Below are 19,024 nucleotides of genomic sequence, written 5' to 3'. Positions count from 1 at the left end.
TGTTGGGGTCCCCTGACAGACCTGCTGATTGTTGACTGAAAACTGAGCCCACTTCCAGCCTTGAAGGGTGACAAAGGCCAGAGTCTTGGGGGGGTGTCCCAGAGACTGACCAGTAAGCCTGCATACCCCACCGCTTTTTGTGACATCCCCCGTGGCTGCCTTGGAAGAGGGCCTGAAATTCTTACACATCTGGGGGGGGCTCGGGGGGGCCAGGGAAGGCCTGGAAGCCGAGGCTGGAGAGGGCTGCCTGGGCAGCAATTGGGTGAGCTCCAGGCTGCATCTCCACCTGTTCACTTGCTAGAGATGAAGCCATCCTGCCTGGGGGGGAGGGGGGGGGCGCTGAGGGGCTGGGTTCACTCTCCCCCTAGGGCTCCTATCTCCCAATAACAGAGGCCGCTGTCATGGAATCATCGAGAGTCCAGCTCACAGTGACGCTGTGGGACCTGGTAGAACTGCCCCTGTGGGTTTCTGAGACTAACTTCATGGGAGTAGAAAGCCTCATTCTCCTAGGAAGCCTGCTCTCCTCAGCTTTTAAATAGCTATACTTTCCTTGGTGGGGCCAGTGTTGCGGGGAGAAGGGGGTTCCACCTCTCAGTAGGCACTTTGAAAGTGCCCAGAGAGGGTCAGCGTCCACCAGCAAGGCTTCCTGTGCCCAGCCCTTGTTCTCTCTCCCAAACCCAGAACCAGCACTGGGGCATTCTGGGTCTGAGCCTGAGCCTTCCCTGTCTCCCAAGAGGCAGCCCTGGGTCCTAGAGTCGCCCTGGGAGCTTAAGAGAGCAGGCTGGGCTCTGGAGCCCACTTGGCCAGCCCCGGGGGTCCGTGTTCAGTCGGGAGGACACAGACTCTTAGTTCCTCCTGAAGGCCTCAAGAAAGCTCCTGTCCCCAGAGGCCAGCCTGCTGTCTCAGCTGTCCCTGAGAGGAGAGGACCCACCCTGGAGAATTCACAGCCACACGCAGACCCTCAGCAACCCTCATCCGCACAAGCACACGGACGCTAAGGGGCCATGCACACACACAAACATCAAAAGTTGTGTGTGTGCTGCTAACTGAAAGGTTGGCAGTTCAAACCCACCAGCCTCTGGGAGAAAGCAGAGGCAGTCTGCTTCTGTAAAGACAGCCTTGGAAACCCTGTGAGCCCAGGTGCCCTGAGTCCTACAGGATCCCTGAGTGGGAACTGGCTCAGCGGCCATGGGGATGGGTTGATTGTTTTGGTGGGAACCGCACAACACAGACACCGCTCTGGCTAACTCCGGCCTCGGTGCCACGGCTTCCCAGACACGGCCCAAGTCCACGGGCTCCCTCACTCGCTCAGGCCTCCGATTCCGTCAGGCTTTGCCTGCTGGGCGGGCACAGTGGCTCCCCTGCTCCAATTATGAGGGGAGAGGGTAGGGGTGCCCAGCCTCACCAGGGCTGTGCACCAGCTGGGTCATAGGCACTGCCAGAGCTCGGGCTCAGCAAACGAACGTCCCCCAGATGTCCTGCCTGCCTGGGGCTTCAGTGTGAGGAGGGACCATCTGGCTGTTGGGGGAAGGGAGATCTGCCCTGCTTTCTGGTCACCCTGCCCCCTTCTCCTTGGGGGCCAGCTGGCCTCAGGAAAGGCAGTTACTTTCAGCCTGAGCTGAGCTGGCGGTGGGCGGGTAGAGGGCATAAGAAAGGGGCTGGAGGCTCCTTGGGCCGGGCCAGCCCGGGCACCAATCCCCCTTGAAATGCCCTTTTACAGAGCCCGAGGCGGGGACAGAGACAGGGAACAGGTCAGTGTGTGCAGGCTGGGGTCCTAGACCTGTCTCATCCATCACCCTGAACATTCACAATTTGCTCTGGGGAGGAGAGAGGCTCAGCCGCAGGGAGGTGGGGTGCCTGGGAGGCAAACGCCTTTCCCCCAGCCGAGTGCCCTAACTCGGGGTGCTGGGCACTACCGGAGGGAAGTCTTGGCGGCCAGTGGCTCTCTCTGAGGCCCCTCGCATCACACCGAGGGGAGCAAGTGGCCGTCTGCTGAGGGGTGGCTCTGCAGTAAGACTGAAAATGGAACGATCCTCATTTCATCTTCAGATCATGGTAATTCCAGTTGCTTGTGAAAATACGTTTATGGTTCTCAAATCATCCTTAAGTTGCCGCGAGGGGCAGGCCTGGCTCTTCTGTCTCAAAATCATGCCGGCCCCCAGTCTAGATGATCCAGAAATGGAGTCGGGAGGGAAGGGTGCGAGATGGAGCTTAAGAGTGTGGGTAGGCACAGGAGAGGGTCCGTCCTTCAGCCAGGTCAGCCTCCAGCTGAGCCCATGAGTGAAGCTCCAAGCCCGGGATGAGGCAGAGAATGAGGGACATGGGTTGCCAGAAACTCACGGAGCAGAAGGACAGACAGAAGGAAGGGGAGGCCACAGCTGGGGGAAAGAGGCGGGTCCAGTCACCCACAGACCTGCACCTGCCCTGCTTGCCCATCTCTGCCAGGCCCAGAGCCACCTCCACTCCGTTCCAGGCCTGGTTCAGGCAGGCGGGGGCTTCCCGGGGCTCCCTCTGTTCCCCTGGATCCCGTGAGTGCTCGCTGAGTACGGGCGCCCCTGCAAACCACTGAGGGGGAGAGACCTGTCCACTCACATTAGGTAGAAGGCCCCCGGAGGGGGCAGTGCTGACGTAGGCCTTGCTGCTGGCTGCTGAGAGAGTCCACGGCGCCCCCCTCACCCTGCCCAGTCTGAGGCCCTGACTCTGGTCTCCTCCAGCGCTGGAAAGGTCAGGGGGTGGTTTTACTCAGTGGCCACCAGGCCCTTCCCTGGGTGCTCAGGACAGCAGGACAGCCGGGCAGCACAGCCCCAGCCCCAGGCCTGGGCTTCTCCCTTCTAATGCCTCACCCTCCCTATCCCCGCCTTCTACCTATCCCACCTCATATGACCTACTAGGTAGGTTTTATGTTCCTTATCCCTTGTTTACAAAGGAGGCCACTTGGGGAGTGTGCTGTTTGAAACCAAACCTTCGGATGGCCCTCCTGCCCGTTGGTGTTGGCTGCCTTCCCCACGGGCTCCGGGGGAGCGGGGTCAGGTCTCAGCCAGGCTGGAGGCCGGGCCCCAGCGAGGGAACACCTACCTTCTCCTGCCCAGGCCCGGGGTGGCTTGCTTCCTGGTGAGCAGGATGAGGTTTGTTCCCAGGGGTTTACAGGCCCGGGGAGGGAAAGTCAGAGAGCAGGGCCAAGGCTGCAGCACAGCGGCTCTGCCTGCTCTTACTACACCCTCCAGGTGTGAGCTGGTAAGGGCAGATAGTTACAGGTTCCAGGGACAGCTGCGTTCAAGCCCTGTCTTCCCCTCCGGAGGGCTCAGCGGCCCCAACCCTCCTTCCCAGGTGCATCCCAATCAGCTGGCTGCCTAGAGTTCTCCACCAAAGGAGCCCTGGTGTCATAGTGGGTTACGTGTTGGGCTACTAACTGCAAGGTCAGCAGTTCAAAGCCACCAGCCGTTCTTCAGGAGACAGATGAGGCTTTGTGCTCTTGTAAAGATTTACAGCCTCAGAAACCCCAAGGGATAGTTTTGCCCTGTCCTACAGAGTTGCTAAGTCAGAACTGACTTGCTGGCAGTGAGCTGAGGCTGGGCCAGGAGCTCAGGCCGGGCAGAGACACCACCACCCCCACCCTCCCCAGGGCACTCCCTACCATCCAGACAATCCTGACTCATCACAACCTTATAGGAGGATAAGGTAGAACTTCCCTTTTGGGTCTCTGAGACTGTAACTCTTCATGGGCGTAGAAAGTCTCGTCTTTCTCCTGAGGAGTGTCCTGGGGGTTCAAACTGCTGAGCTTGAGGTTAGCAGCCCAGTGCTTAACCACTGTACCACCAGGCTCCTCCCCAGAGCAATCTCACAGGGGTCAGCAGCAGAGGGGGTGTCCCCCGAAACCACTTCCGCATCTAGTACAGGATTTCTCCTCCTCTGCAGCTCTGGGCTAGGGGATAGAGGGCACCCATCCAAGTGTAGGGCTGGGCGGGGCATGAACCCCCAAACTCCCGGAGGTTAATAAAAATTAGAAAGAAAAGCACATCATCTGGAGCTTTTATTTTTCCCTGGGCTAGGTGAGGAGACCCCAGGCTCTGAAATCCAGAGACAGGAATGGAGCAGAAATGGGTGGGCGCTGGGCCCAGGGAAGGCCTGGGCTGCTGCTCTGTGCCAGCTTCCTCCCTGGCCCCCGGCCCCTCCCACAGCGCCACTCAGCCTCCAAGAGCTGCAGGCACTGCGGAGCCCCCAGGCCGCCCAGGAAAGGAGGGTGGGGTCGGGTCTCAGAAAGACCTAGCTCATCCCCATTTTACAGATGACAAAATGAGCCCCTGAAAAGCAGTGGCTTCCAAGACCAGGGAATGTAGACATTGACACTCAGGACCCATGCCCGCCCATAGCCACCTCTGCACGTATCTGACTGGGGTGTCCCGAGGAGCTGTGTGTGTGTGTGTGTGTAAGGATTTGTCTGTGGCTCCTGTCTCTCCACACACTGGTCGTTTTGTCCTTCTATGTGTCTCTGTGTGGGTATACAGGTGGGCAGGTACCTGGGGCCACAGTCAGGAATGGGACTATTCCTACAGGTTTGGGGGGACCTTCCCAGGGTGAATGGAGGGGCCACCGTGGAGAACAGGGCCTTGGCTCCCAGTTGGGAGGGGCGCCCAGGTAAGAAGGGTCCTGGGGCCGGGGTGGACCTGGGAAAGCAAAGCCCAAGATGGGCTGTGGGTCCCTGGGCGTGAGACATACTCCTAGTCCTCGTGGGCGCCCAGCCCTCCGGTTAGCCCGTGGGCAACCTCGGGGACACGGTTACATCACATGATGTGGCACTTCTCAGCCGACTGCTTGAGGTCCCCCAGCGTGGCCTGGGCCTTGTCCTTGAGTGAGCCAATGTCCAGGCCCGGGAGGCTGGCCATCTGCCCGAGGACGGAGGCGCTCTCCTCCTCTGTGTCCTCCTCAATCATCTTGGCCAGCTCCACGGGCAGCTCCACGTCCCCACCGGCCAGCTGGATCTGGCTCTCATCTGTCTCGTTCTGAAGGGAAGATGGGGTGGGGGGTGGGGCATGGAGCAGGGGGTGGAGGTCTGTGAGCACCCAGAGTGGGTGGGGCCACAGGAAGGCCTGGACTGGGTTCCAGGACCCTGGGTTCTTGGTCCCCTTTTCCAGTGAGCTCACCCCCTACCTCCACATCCCAGGAGCAAGCTGAACCGTGAAGATGGGAGAACATGGGTTCCCTCCCTCACACGCACTTCCGATCGACCTTCCGTCACGCTGCGGTATGGAAGGCCAACACAGTGAGTAAAGAGAGAACCGAACACCGGCCAGTCACTCTGCCATCATCCATGCCACACGCTCGCCCTGTGTCCTTAGCTCCCCTTCAGGGGTCCTGGTGGCACGGTGGCTCAGAGCTTGGCTGCTTACTGAAAAAGGATTGGTGTTTATGACCCGCCCAGCAGAACCACAGCAGAAAGCCCAGTGATTACCTGCGTCCATCAAGACTGCGTGTGGCCTAGGAAACCCCAGGGGATGGTTCGACTCTGTCACATGCATGGGGCCACTGTAAGTCGAATATTGACTTCACAGCACCTGACAACAACACACCGCACCTATTCATGGACCATCTATTACAGATATCGAGCTCAGTGTTTCCAAGTCACCCGTGAATCCTGGGGGGTGAGTTGTATTGTCTCCATTTATATGTCCCTGTGTGTAATCAAAAAACTCAAAATGCACAGCCATCGAGTCATAGGACCCTCTAGGACAGAGTAGAATTGTCGGTGTGAGTTCCCGAGACGGAACTCTTTATGGAGTTAGAGAACCCCGTCTTCCTCCTATGGTGGTTTCAAACTGCTGGTCTTTTGGCTAGCAGCCCAACACGTAGCCATTGTGCCCTGGTGCCAAACAGAGGCTCCCATCATTGAAGCAGGTAATTTATCCAAGGTCCCGCGACCAGGCCGTAGGGAAGAACTCCTGTCACGATTCCAACAGCAGTGCTCGTTCCGTGGCAGGGTCTGCTGTTTCCTTGTCCCTGGGCAGAGGAGGGCCTGGGGCTTTCCACCCAGTGTCCTGCTCAGTGGCATCCAAGTCCTCCCTTTGGGCTCAGACTGCCCCAACGGCAGGAGTTGTGCCACTCACACGCCTTAGCAGGCGTCTGAGGAGTGACTCTATTCCTAGCTGGACATAACTCAGTAACATCCCGGAAAAGAAGACCTTCTGGACCAGCTTCCCTTTGAAAGACTTCCAAAAGGACTGGTGCCCCGAGGGGGAGACAAGGCTCCCAGATGGTGCTTGAAGATCTGCTCTCCTGACGCAAGTGGAAGTTCAAGGTCCGGAGTGCCCTATCGGTGTGCTTCCGTTTCCCCTCAGAGCCTAGCCCCATTCTGGGCACACAAGTAACGCTCAGGAGTGGAGTTGAGAACTTGAGGGGGACAGAGCAGACTCATAAGCCTGTTTGGTGCTGCAGTAAGTACCACAGGGAGCATGGGGCAGATGCCTCCTGAGACATCCTCCCTGGCTGCGTAGTGGTGGCCCCAGGAAGCACTTGGCCTTCTTCAGGCAGACCCCATGCCTTGGGGAGCAGCTGGGAGCGTACAGATTTGAGCTCAGAGCCTGTAGATGTGGTGGTATCTATCTGGTCGTGTTATTCGGCGGATAGGGGAGGGTGTGAAGGTCAAATAAATGTCTGGCACAGCAGATGGTGCTAACAAGTCCTCTCTCCCGTCCTGCCTCTTGGCATGTTCGGAAGCCTCTCTTGCAATCACGCTGCAGTCAGATCTCTTGTCTTCCACCTCTTCCAAAGACCCTGGCCCTCCTGGCTTCATCTCCCAGGCCTGACCGGGAGGACGGGGAGAGTAGACCTGGCTCTAGGCATCCCTACCCTTACCCCTTACCCTACCCTTACCCCACAGCACCAAGCCCTCAGTTAACCGTGAGGTGGGTGAATGAGAGGGTTGAACGCTGCAAATAAGGCCAGGGGGCCTCCATGCCTGGTCCGCTTACCTTGGGCAACCGGTATTTGTCACGGAAGTGGCTCCGCAGCGTAGCCCTCTCGGCTTTCCTGTGTGTGAACTGGGCATCCCGCTCCATCCTGCAGGGAACATGGGGGGAGGGGGGCGGAATCACCCCAGGGCAGGGAGAAGGAACTGGGTTTGCTGGAGGGAGAGGAATGGAATGGAGGAGGACCCACTAGGGAGGAGAGGTGGGTGTCTGCCCTGACCACAGGCGGAGCCCTTCCACCAGGTCGCCCAGTGTGTCAGGAGGGCAGGTCCTCCCTGGGTGGTCACTATCATTTTTGCAGCCTCTCCCCTCATCACAGCACCCTTTGTGGTCCCCACACCCGCCACGGAATGGAGTTGGCTGTGTGTGTGTGGGGGGGGGCGGCGGTGTCTGTCCATATAATTCTCTCTGCAGACCCTAACAGATATCCTTCCAGGACTCTGACTTGGTCTGTTTGCCCCCACCCTTGCCAGGCTGTGGAGGGTGGGGGAAAGTAATTGGGGCAGACTTGGGTTCCAGCCTTCTCTCCACTACCACCTTCGGTTTGTGCTTGGGTAAGTCACTTCTTCCCTCTTCTGTAAATGAGGATAATAGTTTGCAACCCCAAACACGGTTGTGAGGATTGAGAGAGAGAATGATGGCTTACAGTGATGGGGGTTCACCATGTGCCACGTGCTATTATAGGAATAAGACACTTCATCCTATAACAAAGATAGGAAGTGTACATTATGGAGCCAGCCCCCTTGGGAGTGCAAACGGTTTAATGATCTCTGCTGTCAACCTAAAGGTTTGCAGTTCGAGTCCCCCCAGAGGCATCTTGGAAGAAAACTCTGGTGATTCACTCATGAAAAATCAGTCACCACAAAGCCTCCTCCAACCCATGTGGGGTCATCAGAGTACGAGGTCACGCAGGGGTCCTGATCTTTGAAAATTAGTATCTAAAAGTATTATTAATTTTTTTTATTATTAATTTTTTAACGTGGTAATAACATCCTCATTTTACAGAAGAGGAAAGAGGCGCAGCAAAGCCAGCCACCTGTCCAAAGTCACCCATTCACAGGCAGTCAGATCTGAACCTAGGTAATCCCAACTTGGCCGGCTGCTTTAACTCAGCCCCCACACAAGTAGGCACCCACGTACCTAGGAGAGTCCCCATGGTGACCCAAAGTGCTCAAACTAGGGTCCCTAGTTGGAAGAGCCAGGTGACTAGGACCAGAGAGGATTAAGGGATTATTTGTTTCATCACCAATGCACATGCCGCCCCGCCCTCCCACCCCCATCCCGGGCCCCTGTCACCCCTGCCCCCACTCCCTCTGGGATGCAGGCTGAGAGTGAACAGGAGGGGAGGGGGCCGCAGGCCGGGGCTCGGATCTGGGGCCGGGGAAGGGGCGCACTCACTTGTCTTCCAGCAGTTGCTTCTGGTATTCCTGGTACTCCTCCCTGGTCATGCCCTGCGCTTCGGCCGCCGACTTCTCCCCGCCCCCCTTGTCTTCGCCGCCCCCCAGGCTCCCGGTGAGGTTCTTCAGCTGGCCGCCCACCATGGTCTTCACCATGAACGCCATGGTCGTCGCCAGCACCAGCACCAGCGCGGCACGGGGCGCCCCGCCGATAGCACGAGCCGGGCAGCGGCACGTCCGCAGCCTTCAGCACTGGCTCTCTCGGACAGCTCCCGCCGCGGGCCAGCGCTCCACTCTCTGCGCCGCGCTCTGCCCACCCCACCCGCGTGCCATCCGGGCCCCGCCCCACCTCCACAAACCCCTCCTCATGGGGCGCGGAGGGGCATGCACGGGGCTGAGAAGGCTGGACCACGTGCCCTATCTCCACTCCCGCCTCCCCCACGTGCCTTCTTCCACGCCAAGCTGTGCCCACAGGCCACTGCTGGCTGTATTAGGGCAACGGGGATGGGGTCGCTCCCCAGGGGAACGGGCTTCATGAAAACGCGCTGAGAGGCCCTTTTCCTACCTTCCCCTCACTTCCTGTCCTCACGGGTCACATAGACAGCCAGGCTGTCAGCTGGGATCCCTACGTCATGTCCCCCAAACCTGCTACATACCCCCCCCACACCAATTCCTGCTGTCTAAAGAGCTCTGCTCTGTGAGGGAGCGAGGGCTGGGAACCTAGGTCCGGTGCTTGGATACGCTTCCCAGGGTCCTGTGTCACATGCCTGCCCTGCTGACCCTTGGAGCTGCAGGCTGAGTAGGGAGGGAAGGGTGGTTCCTGTTTGTTGACTGGGCTAGTGAGTTTATTGTGCCAACCTGGACGATAAACACATGTGGGCTTAATTGAAGGGCGGAGAGATAAATGGCTCAATGAGCCTCACCTTTCGTGTTCTCAGGTCTTTTGCTTTGTGATGGTAGGACCAGGATGCAGCTGCCCTAACCAGTTCCCTGCTTCAGCTGGCAAGGCTCACTTCCTGCAAGACATCCCTGAGGAGAAGCAGCCCTGGGTGCTGGAGCAGCCGTGTGGAGACCCCTCCCAGCGCTGAGATGCTTACGCATTCACTGACTCGGCTTTCCTCCTGCAGTCGGCACCATCGTGTGTGTTTTGTGAGATGGAGGAGGACTTTGTGGATTGGTGTCGGACATATGGGTTAATGTTGGACTTGTGGGTTTGGGCAAAACTGGGTTGGGATGTTTTCTTGATGTGCACTTAACCTTTATATAAAACTCTCTCTTATACATATGAGTTTCTGTGGATTTGTTTCTTTAAAGTACCCAGACTAACACAGCCTGAAAGAGCACTGAGAGGCTGTACTCTCACTTCCAGGTACATTTAGGGACAAAATTGTGTACAAATGTGACCCTTCCCCCTCCCGCCCCCACGGCCATAGTCCAAGGTTCAAAGCTATCTGGATTTCTTGGAAGTCAAGTGAGTTCTTGGCCTCCTTCTTTGTAGCTTGGTGCCCACTCCCAGGGTACCTGCCCAGAGGAGGCAGAGAGAGTCCACAGACCGGAGGTAAGTGAGCAGATCAAAGCAGAAGGCAGGAACACTACATTTAATATGCTGGGAGTGCCTCCTAAGGAAGCTAAGGTAGGAACTGGCCTCCCACAGGGAGCAGAGCAGAGGACACTTTGAAGGCACAATTGATGGAGTTTTCCATGCACCCCCCCCCCAACTGTTTCCCAGTGAGAAGTGGGCATCACCTGCCCTTGCATGGTGCAGCCAGTCATGCGTGGGTGCTTCGAGAGCGGGACTGCCTCCGCAGGACCCCCAGAGCCCTGGGGATGTGGGGTGCAGGGCCCAGAGGAAGGCTGCCTGTGGACAAACAGGCCTGAAGGATCTTGTCCAGCTCCTGCCTATTGCCAGAGAAGGAGAGTCACTTGGGCTTCCAGCCTTGGCGGCTAAGCCTCCCATGATCGCCAGCCCCCCACCCCCACCCCATTCCCTCCCAACAGCCTTCCCTGTGCAAAGACTTTCTCAGGGTCCCCTGGCCTGCCACAGCACACCCCGACTGTCAGGTTGCTCCAGCTTTACTGTCTGCCCCACGTTCCCGAACATGTAAGCTTGGGGTAAGCCTGTCCTTCCCTCTGCCGGACTCCTCACCTGGAAGGCCAGTTCCTCTCCCTCTCTGCCTTTAGAATGTCACCTCTCTTTGGAGACTGTTCCAGCCCACACGGTCTTGAAATTTCAGTAACAAGGTCTGACAGCCCCCTTCCCGGGGCTCATAGCATACCCCGCATCTCTAAGTGTTCTATTCATTCATCAGACGCCCACCAAGCCATGGTAGCTATCTCCCCATCTCCGTAATTCTCTGCCTAGATTTTTCTCTAGGCACCATCTTTTTTTCATACCTTTTCTCTCGCTGTCCCCTCTGCCTCAAAGCTCCTGCCTATCTTGTCAGGCTGGAGAAAGGCTGCTCTCCTTCATGACCTGTATCAAGTTTCTTTTCCAGATCCACCCCAAGCCGAGCCAGGTGCCTTTCCTGCAGCCCCTGTCACGGCACCAACCGTAGACAGTGTGGCGCTCACTTCCTCGTCAGTTTCTCGAGCTAGCGAGTGAGCTGGTCAGTAATGCAGAGGGAAAGAATAGATCTAGCCTGAGCTCTGCTCCTTGCCAGCTGGTGGACTGGGCAGGTCCTCCCTGGGCCTCAGGGTCCCCTCTCTTACATAAGAATGAGTGTCGTGCTGCCCAGAACTGGAGATGCTGGGCAGGGGTAGAGTTTGGTCTGGGATGGCCCACCTGAAGTGCACATAGGCGAAGAAGCCTACAGTCTGGACCAGGAGGAAGAACAGAAAGAAGCTGGACCGCAGGCATGAGGAGGCCCCCAGGGGCCGGCGAGGTGGGCGGGAAGCCTTGGTTGGTGCTTTCTGAAAGGGAATAGTGTAAGGAGGGGTCCCAAGCTCAGCTTCCTAGCCAGCAGTGATAGGGGGGAAAAGTTGACACTGGGCCATGTGTGGGCTGGGTCTGCCTCCCCCAGGCTCAGGAGGCCTGGCTTTCATCCAGGGGACGTGGGGACAGGCCGAGTACAAAGCTGTCTCCCCTCTCATGGCCCCATCTGGGAATCACCTGGGGGCCACAGGCGAGGGCGAGATGGGGTAGGAGGAGAGGGCAGTACCAGCATCACCACTGAGCTCCGAATGCTCTGGGCTCAGATCTGGTCATTGTGCATGGAGGGCATTGGACCGAGTGGTCTCCCGAGGTCATGCTGATGGTAAGTCTGAAAGCTGGGACTCTCTAGAGCTCAGATCTGGGTCCCTGAATGCATATGTGTGCACACACACACAGAGACTGGTGTAGACGGCAGGGGAGGGCAGGAGGTGCGTGGGCTGCGGCAGTGCTAGATGTAGAGTGGCCAGTGGTCCTCATACTCCGCCCCCCCCTTGTCCCCTCTCACCGCCAGGTCCCAAAGGTCCTTCTGCAAGAGGCTCAGGATCTGGCTCAGCTCTGAGAAGTGATGCTTGGTGCCCACTGGCAGGTAGAACGCCCGGGTGCCTGAGGCCATGCGGGCGGCTGCAACCCTGGCACCGGGGGCAAGGAGGCTGGTTTGCTCCCGCTCAGACTTTTCCCCAACCTTTCCCCACAGGCCTCCCTCATAAGGGCCCTTCTCAAGGATCGGTCTTTTCACCCCAAGTCCTCCCCCTGGGTCTGGGGACAGCTTTCACTTTAAGCAAGATTCCCCTCAGGTTGCCTGTCTCTGCCCCAGTTTCCCCTGGCTTCTGCACCCCTCCCCAGACCCCAGGGGTTCAGCTTCAATCTGCCTCCCAATAACACCCGAGACGTCTAGATAGGGATGTGCTGGGTGGCGGGGGTTGGGGACAGGTTAGGCTGGAGCCATACCCTCCAATCTAAAGACCCCTTGTCCATGGCAGGAACGGGACCCCTCCCCTCGGGCTCCATGGGGAGTTCCAGAGGTCTGGGTCGGAGGGAGAGGTTGGGAGGCTCCGGGAAGGATGAGAGAAAGTCGAGGCTGCCCTCTCCAACTAGATATACCCTTGATGGAATTAAATTCAGGTCGACTCCACACACCTCCCGCTTGGCCCCCAGCCTGTCCCCTGTTGCTCAGGAAATGAAGGGCCCATGGGGAGGCCTGTTCTCCCTCCTCCACCACCTCCCTCCACCCCCCTACTTCACCCTGCACCCTTACCTCATCTCCTGCAGGTCCCTGAGTAGAGTCTGCTGCCCACGGAGCAGGGCACGGACCTGGGCACTGTCCTGCAGGAGAGCCAGCCTCTGCTCTAGGGCCCAGGGCCCAGCCCTCCTCTCCATCCCCAGCGACAGACAGTCCAACCCGCTTCTGAACAGGGGGGTCTCCCCAAGGATCGGGGACCAGTGAGTTGATTGAACCCACATCCATGGGGGCCTCTAGGTTTCCCTTCCTTGCAAGCCTCCTCTCTGAGGGTGGCCGCTGCCCCCCTCCCATACAATGTCCATTTTCCTTTCTACACGAGTCTCTGCCTCCCCTTCCCTTCCAAGGAGAGGAGACTCAGCCTAGTGCTCTCTCACTCTCTGTCCCTAGGCCATGGCCACACGGGGAACCCCTCTAACTAGACAGCTCCTGATGCCTGAGCCCCTGTTCTGCTGGGTGACCCAGACAGGAGGCTGAGGTCTGGCAGGAGGGCATCCTGAGCGTGGAGATAGGATCAGAGGCTCTGGCATACAGCCCCCACCCCGCTCTCCACTCCAGCAGCCCAGCCTAAGCTGCTCTGGCCTGAGGACACCAGATTAAAACCTCAAGCTGCCAGAGCCCAGCAGTGCCCGGGAGAGCCGCTAGCCTCCTCTGCCCGGTCTAACTCAGGCAGCTCGGGGCCTCAGGGCCTGAGTCCCTGGAGGAGGCCTGGGCATGTCAGTGGCAATGAGAGGAGGATTCTGGTGCATCTGAGCATTAAGCACGCCACACGTAATCACACGGGGAGCTCCGTGCAAAATCAGCACCTGGTCTGTTCCTGTCCTGTGGAGACTCAGGTCCAGATGCCCGGCGTACTCCCCCTCCCCCAGGGCTCTGAGGGCATCTGCCCACCCCCGATCCTGGATCCTGATCCTGTCAGGTCCACCTGTCCTGCCACCAGCGGCCTCTCCCCACAATCCCCCTGGCCCCCCAGACTGTGGGAGACTAGCTGCGTGCAGAGAGAGGGCAGCGCCTGCTTCTCCTGGAAGAAGGGAGATACCCCAGTTGTCCAAGCGGCCACTCACCCATTCTCCCCCGGGCGTGGCCCCATCTAGGGACCCCGCTTGCTCCCTCCATTGCCTCTCAGCCTGGGCCAGCTGCTCAGAGAGGCCCTGGAGAGCGTGTAGGATCCGACTGTGTCTGCCCAGCATCTCCTCCGGGTCAAAGTGCTTTTCCTCTGTGGAGGGGGGTGGGGGTGGGGCCAGGGTAGAATGGTGAGAGGCAGCCTTGGAGGGCTGGACAATGGGGCTAACCTTGGGCCTTCCTGGAGAAGGGGACCAGAGAGGTGTGGCTCTAGCCTCAAGCCCCTCACCTAGACCAGTAGGTAGGGTAAGAGGAGGAGGGACCCCAGGTGCTGCTTGGATCTCGGCCGCTGAGCCCAGGCCCCCCCTCTGCCCCGGTGACCACATGCCGGGTTTTAAGGGAGGAGGGTCCTCCGACATGGAAATGGGCCCCGCACCACCTGTTCACTTCTCGGGTTCCCACACCTTCGTCCTGGGCTTCAGGATCTGACTTTGAAATGATGTCCCCCTTAGCACCCAGCGCCAGCCTTCCCCGGAGCTCTTCCAGTTGCCTGGCCAGGCAGCGCTGTTCCTCCCCTAGGAAGGGCTCGGTGGCAGAGGCGGCCTGGAGGAGAAAGACAACAGTTCAGGCTAGTGCCCCGGGGAAATAGATCTGGGGGCTAGGGCTGCCTTCTCACAGGTCCCCCCTCCATGAGTCCTGTCTCCCCCGACTCCACTGCACACATCTCCCCCGTCAGTGAGGGGTTCACCCTGTCTCTCCCACAGCTCAGCTACAACCTCCAAGCTAAAGGCGGGGCAGCACCCATTCCCTGAGCCCCTGAGCAGGTCAGAGCCTTCGTGCGTGGCCCCTCATCCCCCTGTGCCCCTCCCCACGCGAAGCTGAACCCCAGCCAGCTGGAGAGGGCCTGAGCACAGTGCCTGGCTCCAGAGTTCCTCTGCCCCCAGCACTGCCCTGGCCCTGCACGGGCCAGGCCTGATGGAGCTCAGAGGCCGGGGGCTATTGGACACACTGACAGGTCTGAGAGCCCCTGGCCTGAGCAAGTAGGTTGAAGAGGACAGAAGTGTCCCTGGGCTGCACCTCCTCCACTACCACCACCCTCCCTCAGCAGGCCTGGGGCTGGCATCACCTCTGGACCTGGCTCCCTCAGACTGAAGGTCAGGAAGGCCAAGACGTCATGGTCATCTGGAGGGGGGACAGAGAAAGGAGGTGCAACTAGCCCTGCCCCCGCCCCCCAGCAGCCACTCCTGCAGCCCAGGGAACCTCAGGCTTGTCTCTCAGGGAAGGTGCATGGGGACCAGGAGAGGCCTGGCTGGGGGCTCCCACAGCCCAGGTGGGCACCCAGTGAGTGGCTCAGTCACTTGGCATCTAGCACACCCCAAAGCACCTTCATCCCCAGGGGCACAGCTGTTCCTGACAGAAGCAGCAACACAATCATCACCTCCTGGTCTGACCCCGACCCTGACCTTGCTACAATCCTCCTCCAAAGTCTTCCATGGCTCCTACATCCCAGGTCTAAAGGCCCAAGGACTGGGGCCTCTCTGCCTGCAGCCCTTTCTCCGGGACTCGGCCTCATGGCCCCTCCATCAGATCCTGGCATTGGCTCATTCCCATCTGTCCCTCTTCCACTGCCCGCTTCCCCCGGCCTGAGACACCTGAGGGGCGAGACTGGCCTCAGAGCTGCTGGAATTGGACCTCATTTGAGACACGTAAGGACCCTCCCCACCAGGGGTCCTGGAGAAGACTGTGACTTGCCTGGCTCACAGAGCAAGGAGCAGCCGACTTCACACCTAGTGCTCCTTAGCAGATGTGCTCAGGATGGCTCTGGAGGCACCTCTACTTTTACCTGCTCTCCAAGGTGGGCCCTTACCTGCCAGGGTGCTAGTGGAGGCCGAGATGCCAAAGAAACCTCCAGGGGCCAAAAGCAGGGGTCCCACATTGACACACACCTCCTCTGGGTCATTGGGAGTGAGCCCCCGGCTCACGGACACCTGGGGGCATGGAGGGAGGGAGGGAGCCCCTAGGTCAGTAGGTCTTGTCCCCGAAATCCCTCGGACCCCTTCTCTCCATTATTGGGGCCATTGCCCTGGCGCAGGCTCTCGGCACCACGTTCTATGGGGACTTTTGTAAGAACTTCTTAACTGATGTCCCTACCTCCAGGCAGATCTAACACAGCAGTTCTCAAACTGTGGGTTGCAACCCCTTTGGGGGTCAAACGACCCTTTTACAGGGGTCGCTCTATTCATAAGAGTAGCAACACGACAGTGATGAAATAGCAACGAAAATAATGTTATGGTTGGGGGGTCACCACCACATAAGGAACTGTATGAAAGGTTGTGGCATTAGGAAGGTTGAGAGCCACTGCCCTAGGTGTAAGAGTGCCTCCCCTGGAGCCCAGCACATGGGATACACCCACTTGTGACTCCCAGTTCCCTGGCCTGAAGGGGTGTGGGCAGTGGGCAGTGGGGCCCGTCAGCCCTGATGGGTATGTGCCATGCTAAGTGAGCAGGTTTGTGTGCTGTTAGCGAGTCCATCCCTTTGGCCTTCTGTGCCAGGATCCCACATGGTATGGGGACTTGCATGTGTGTCTGGGGCCCCATCTGGTGACACAGGCACTTGCTTATCTACGGAGGTCACGTGCACTCACACCAAACAGTACCTGGGAGGTCCTCTAATCCCCTGCCCCACCCTGCCCCACCCACAGCTGAAGCTGGAGGGGTGACTCACACGCAGCCTCTGCCCCCAGTAGGTGATCCGGGCTCTGAAGGGGTGTGGCCGGTTCCTGAAGTCCTGGTAGCAGGAGCCCAGCACCGGGCTGGCTCCATCCCTGCCGATACTCAGAATCCAGCCAGGCCACATGGGGCCCAGGCTGCTCTGCCCAGACCTGCAATGCCACCCTGCTCCCCACCCCACAGCCTGGCCCAGTGTCTAATCTCAGTCTTCCTTGCTGTATTCTGTTCCCCTAGCACAGCGGTTCTCAACCTGTGGGTCGCGACCCCTTTGGGGGTTGAATAATCCTTTCATAGGGGTTGCCTAAGACTATTGGAAAACACATAAATATTTCACAATATATAATTACATATTGTTTTGTGATTAATCACTATGCATTATGTTCAATTTATAACAATGAAAATCCATCATGCATATCAGATATTTACATGACAATTCATCACAGTAGCAAAATGACAGTGATGAAGTAGCAACAAAAATAATTTTATGGTTGGGGGTCACCACCACATGAGGAACTGTATGGAAGGGTCGCGGCATGAAGAAGGCTGAGAACCACTGCCCTAGCAGAAGAGAGCAAGGGAAAGCGAGGCTTGCCTGTCAGAGCCATGGGACTGGGAGTTTGCAGAGAAGAGGGGTCAGGGCTCCTTGTGACCTTTCCCTAGGGGGACAGAGGCCTGGATCAATGGTCAAATGGAGGGGGCCCCTGCGCCTCTGGGTGGGGCTTCTCTGCCCTCCCCCTCTACCCAGGGCTCAGGCTGCAGCAGAAAACACCAGGTTTGACACCAGCAGGCAGAGCCAAGGAAAACACAGCCAGGTGGTCAACGCAGCCACCTCTGGGGAGTGGGAGAAGAGGGTGGGCCAGAAGGAGAGGTCCCGAGGTCTTAGAGGCACACGGGACACTCCATGTCAGTGGTCCAGAGGGAGATCCCTTAGAGCCCTGGAAAAGCCAAGTCCGGGGCCACCTGGCTGTGTACACCTAGCTGAGTGACCTTGGGCTGATGATCTCAAGTGCCAGAGCTGAGCCCAGCGCTTAAAGTAAGCATGGTAAGCAGAGCTCTCTCAGCACACTGCTGCACTAAGACAAGGAGCAGCGGAAGGAGGGCTGCTCTGCCGGCCACCAGCACTGAAAGCTCCTCCCTGCTTGGCCACCAGCACTGAAAGCTCCTCCCTGCTTGCTGAGAGGCACTGACAAACTGGCCCGGCTGGGGGGAGGGGGCGGGGGGTGGGGGGGGTATGTGTGTGGTCACATCACCCAGAAAAAAGAGAAACAGCAGCCGCCTGGCAGGGTCCAGGGCACGGCCCCTCCTCAGACAAGGCTGGCCGACGTCTCAGTTCTGTGCACAGTGTGACCTCAGGCAAATCTCGTCTGACAATGGGCACTCACTGTCCCCACATGTCAAGGGTGCCACTAGGGGGTGGGCTGAGTCCAGGAGGAGGAGGAGCAGGGTGGCAAGACCTCCACCCACCGTGGCCTTGTGTGGGGGGACATAGACCTCAGTGGGATGAGTCAGAGAAGAGCAAGGAAACACGGGGTTCTGAGGACCCCTGACGCTCAACTGAGACAGTCAGAGGGCAGCCCGTGGGTGGGAGTGGGGTTGGGCTGGGACAGCTTTACTCATCCCTTATTGGGATGGCAGACTGGGCTTGGGACAGGGGCTGGGGTGCGGCCAGGTAACTGCTGAGCCCCTCCCAGCCCTGGACCTGGGGCGTGGTGGGTCCAGACAGGTCTTACCCAGTGGGCTCATCGGGGCTGTGTCCCTTGCTGGCCAGCACACGGACAGCAGGGCTGTTCTGCAGGGGGCAGGGTTGACAGTAGCCTGAGCTGTGGCCACAGAAGCTGGGGGCTGGGGGGCAGGAAAGGGGGTGGCAGATAGGCAAAGACCAACACTCACCTGTGTGTCCCCCACTGAGGAGTCAAAGAGGACCTTGATGCCGTCCCATGAAGCTGGCCCCTCCAGGATAGAGCCCACGTGCCCCCTGTCCCGGGTGTACCACAGGGCCTGCAGGTCCCCAGCCCAGCAGCTCAGGGTCTCTGCAGGACACTGGAACCCCAGACCTGCGGCCAGGGTAGGACTCACCGTCCCCCTCCCCCAATGACTCGCTCACTTTAATGGGGCCACTCACCAAACCCTGGGCTCCCCGGCGCCCGGGCCCAGTCACCCTGATGTGCATCTCCACCTCCCAGGCAGAGAAGGGGACCACAGCCTTGCTCCACAGGGCGCCACTCCGGTTCCGCATGGACGGGGCTAGCCGCACTTCCTCCAGGCCCGGGATGGCGTCTGTGGACCATGGCAGCTTAGGGCTGGGGCCTCCCCACACCCCTGAGCCCCCCTCCTTCCTCAGAGGCCTGGACCGGGTTCCAGGCAGAGACAGCCCAGGCCGCACCGGGCCCAGATGCCCAAACATTGGGAGGCAGGGTTCCACTGGGGAAACGGAGCTCAGAGCCCAGCACAGTGAGGGGCCTTGGCCAGGGGTGGGCAGCAAGGTGGGCCTGCATGCTCACTGGATCTTCAGCGCATGTCTGTGGGGCTTGTTTTTCTAGAACCCCGTTTTACAGACGAGGCTCCAAAAAGTTACGGGAGTCCACTCCAAGTGCAGGGCTGGCGCTCAGCTCCATCTGGCTCCGAAGTGTGAGTATTCCCACCACCTGGGAGAGTCTGGCTAAGTCTCCATTCAGCCCGGGAGGACAGCTGTTGGGGAGGGTCTG

At 59.0% G+C, this 19,024-nt stretch overlaps 2 protein-coding genes across 2 annotated transcripts in view; both read right to left on the bottom strand.

Moving 5' to 3' along the window:
* Positions 1–4,727: 4,727 nt before the first annotated feature.
* CPLX3 (complexin 3) lies at positions 4,728–8,524 on the bottom strand. The gene is made up of 3 exons (XM_004711970.2): positions 8,361–8,524; positions 6,966–7,053; positions 4,728–5,000 (listed from the first exon to the last, which is right to left on the bottom strand). The coding sequence occupies exons 1-3, from the start codon at positions 8,522–8,524 to the stop codon at positions 4,782–4,784; spliced, it is 471 nt and encodes a 156-aa protein (XP_004712027.1). The 3' UTR covers positions 4,728–4,781.
* Positions 8,525–10,128: 1,604 nt separating this feature from the next.
* Positions 10,129–19,024, bottom strand: part of LMAN1L (lectin, mannose binding 1 like) — a 10,917-nt gene continuing 2,021 nt past the window's right edge. The window contains exons 2-14 of the mRNA XM_004712037.2: positions 18,442–18,596; positions 18,210–18,317; positions 18,050–18,108; positions 16,315–16,414; positions 15,458–15,578; positions 14,708–14,772; positions 14,053–14,175; positions 13,593–13,742; positions 13,420–13,549; positions 12,547–12,637; positions 11,797–11,920; positions 11,142–11,269; positions 10,129–10,258 (exon numbers count right to left, since the gene is read on the bottom strand). Coding sequence (XP_004712094.2) covers positions 10,129–10,258; positions 11,142–11,269; positions 11,797–11,920; positions 12,547–12,637; positions 13,420–13,549; positions 13,593–13,742; positions 14,053–14,175; positions 14,708–14,772; positions 15,458–15,578; positions 16,315–16,414; positions 18,050–18,108; positions 18,210–18,317; positions 18,442–18,596 — 1,484 coding nt within the window. The remainder of the gene's footprint in view (positions 10,259–11,141; positions 11,270–11,796; positions 11,921–12,546; positions 12,638–13,419; positions 13,550–13,592; positions 13,743–14,052; positions 14,176–14,707; positions 14,773–15,457; positions 15,579–16,314; positions 16,415–18,049; positions 18,109–18,209; positions 18,318–18,441; positions 18,597–19,024) is intronic.

This window comes from Echinops telfairi, unplaced genomic scaffold, assembly GCF_000313985.2.
Source record: "Echinops telfairi isolate 266 unplaced genomic scaffold, ASM31398v2 ScPeMD7_7475;HRSCAF=8513, whole genome shotgun sequence".
Taxonomy (NCBI): Eukaryota; Metazoa; Chordata; class Mammalia; order Afrosoricida; family Tenrecidae; genus Echinops; species Echinops telfairi.
Note: the sequence above shows the minus strand (reverse complement) of the source record. Positions and strands in the feature narration are given on the sequence as shown.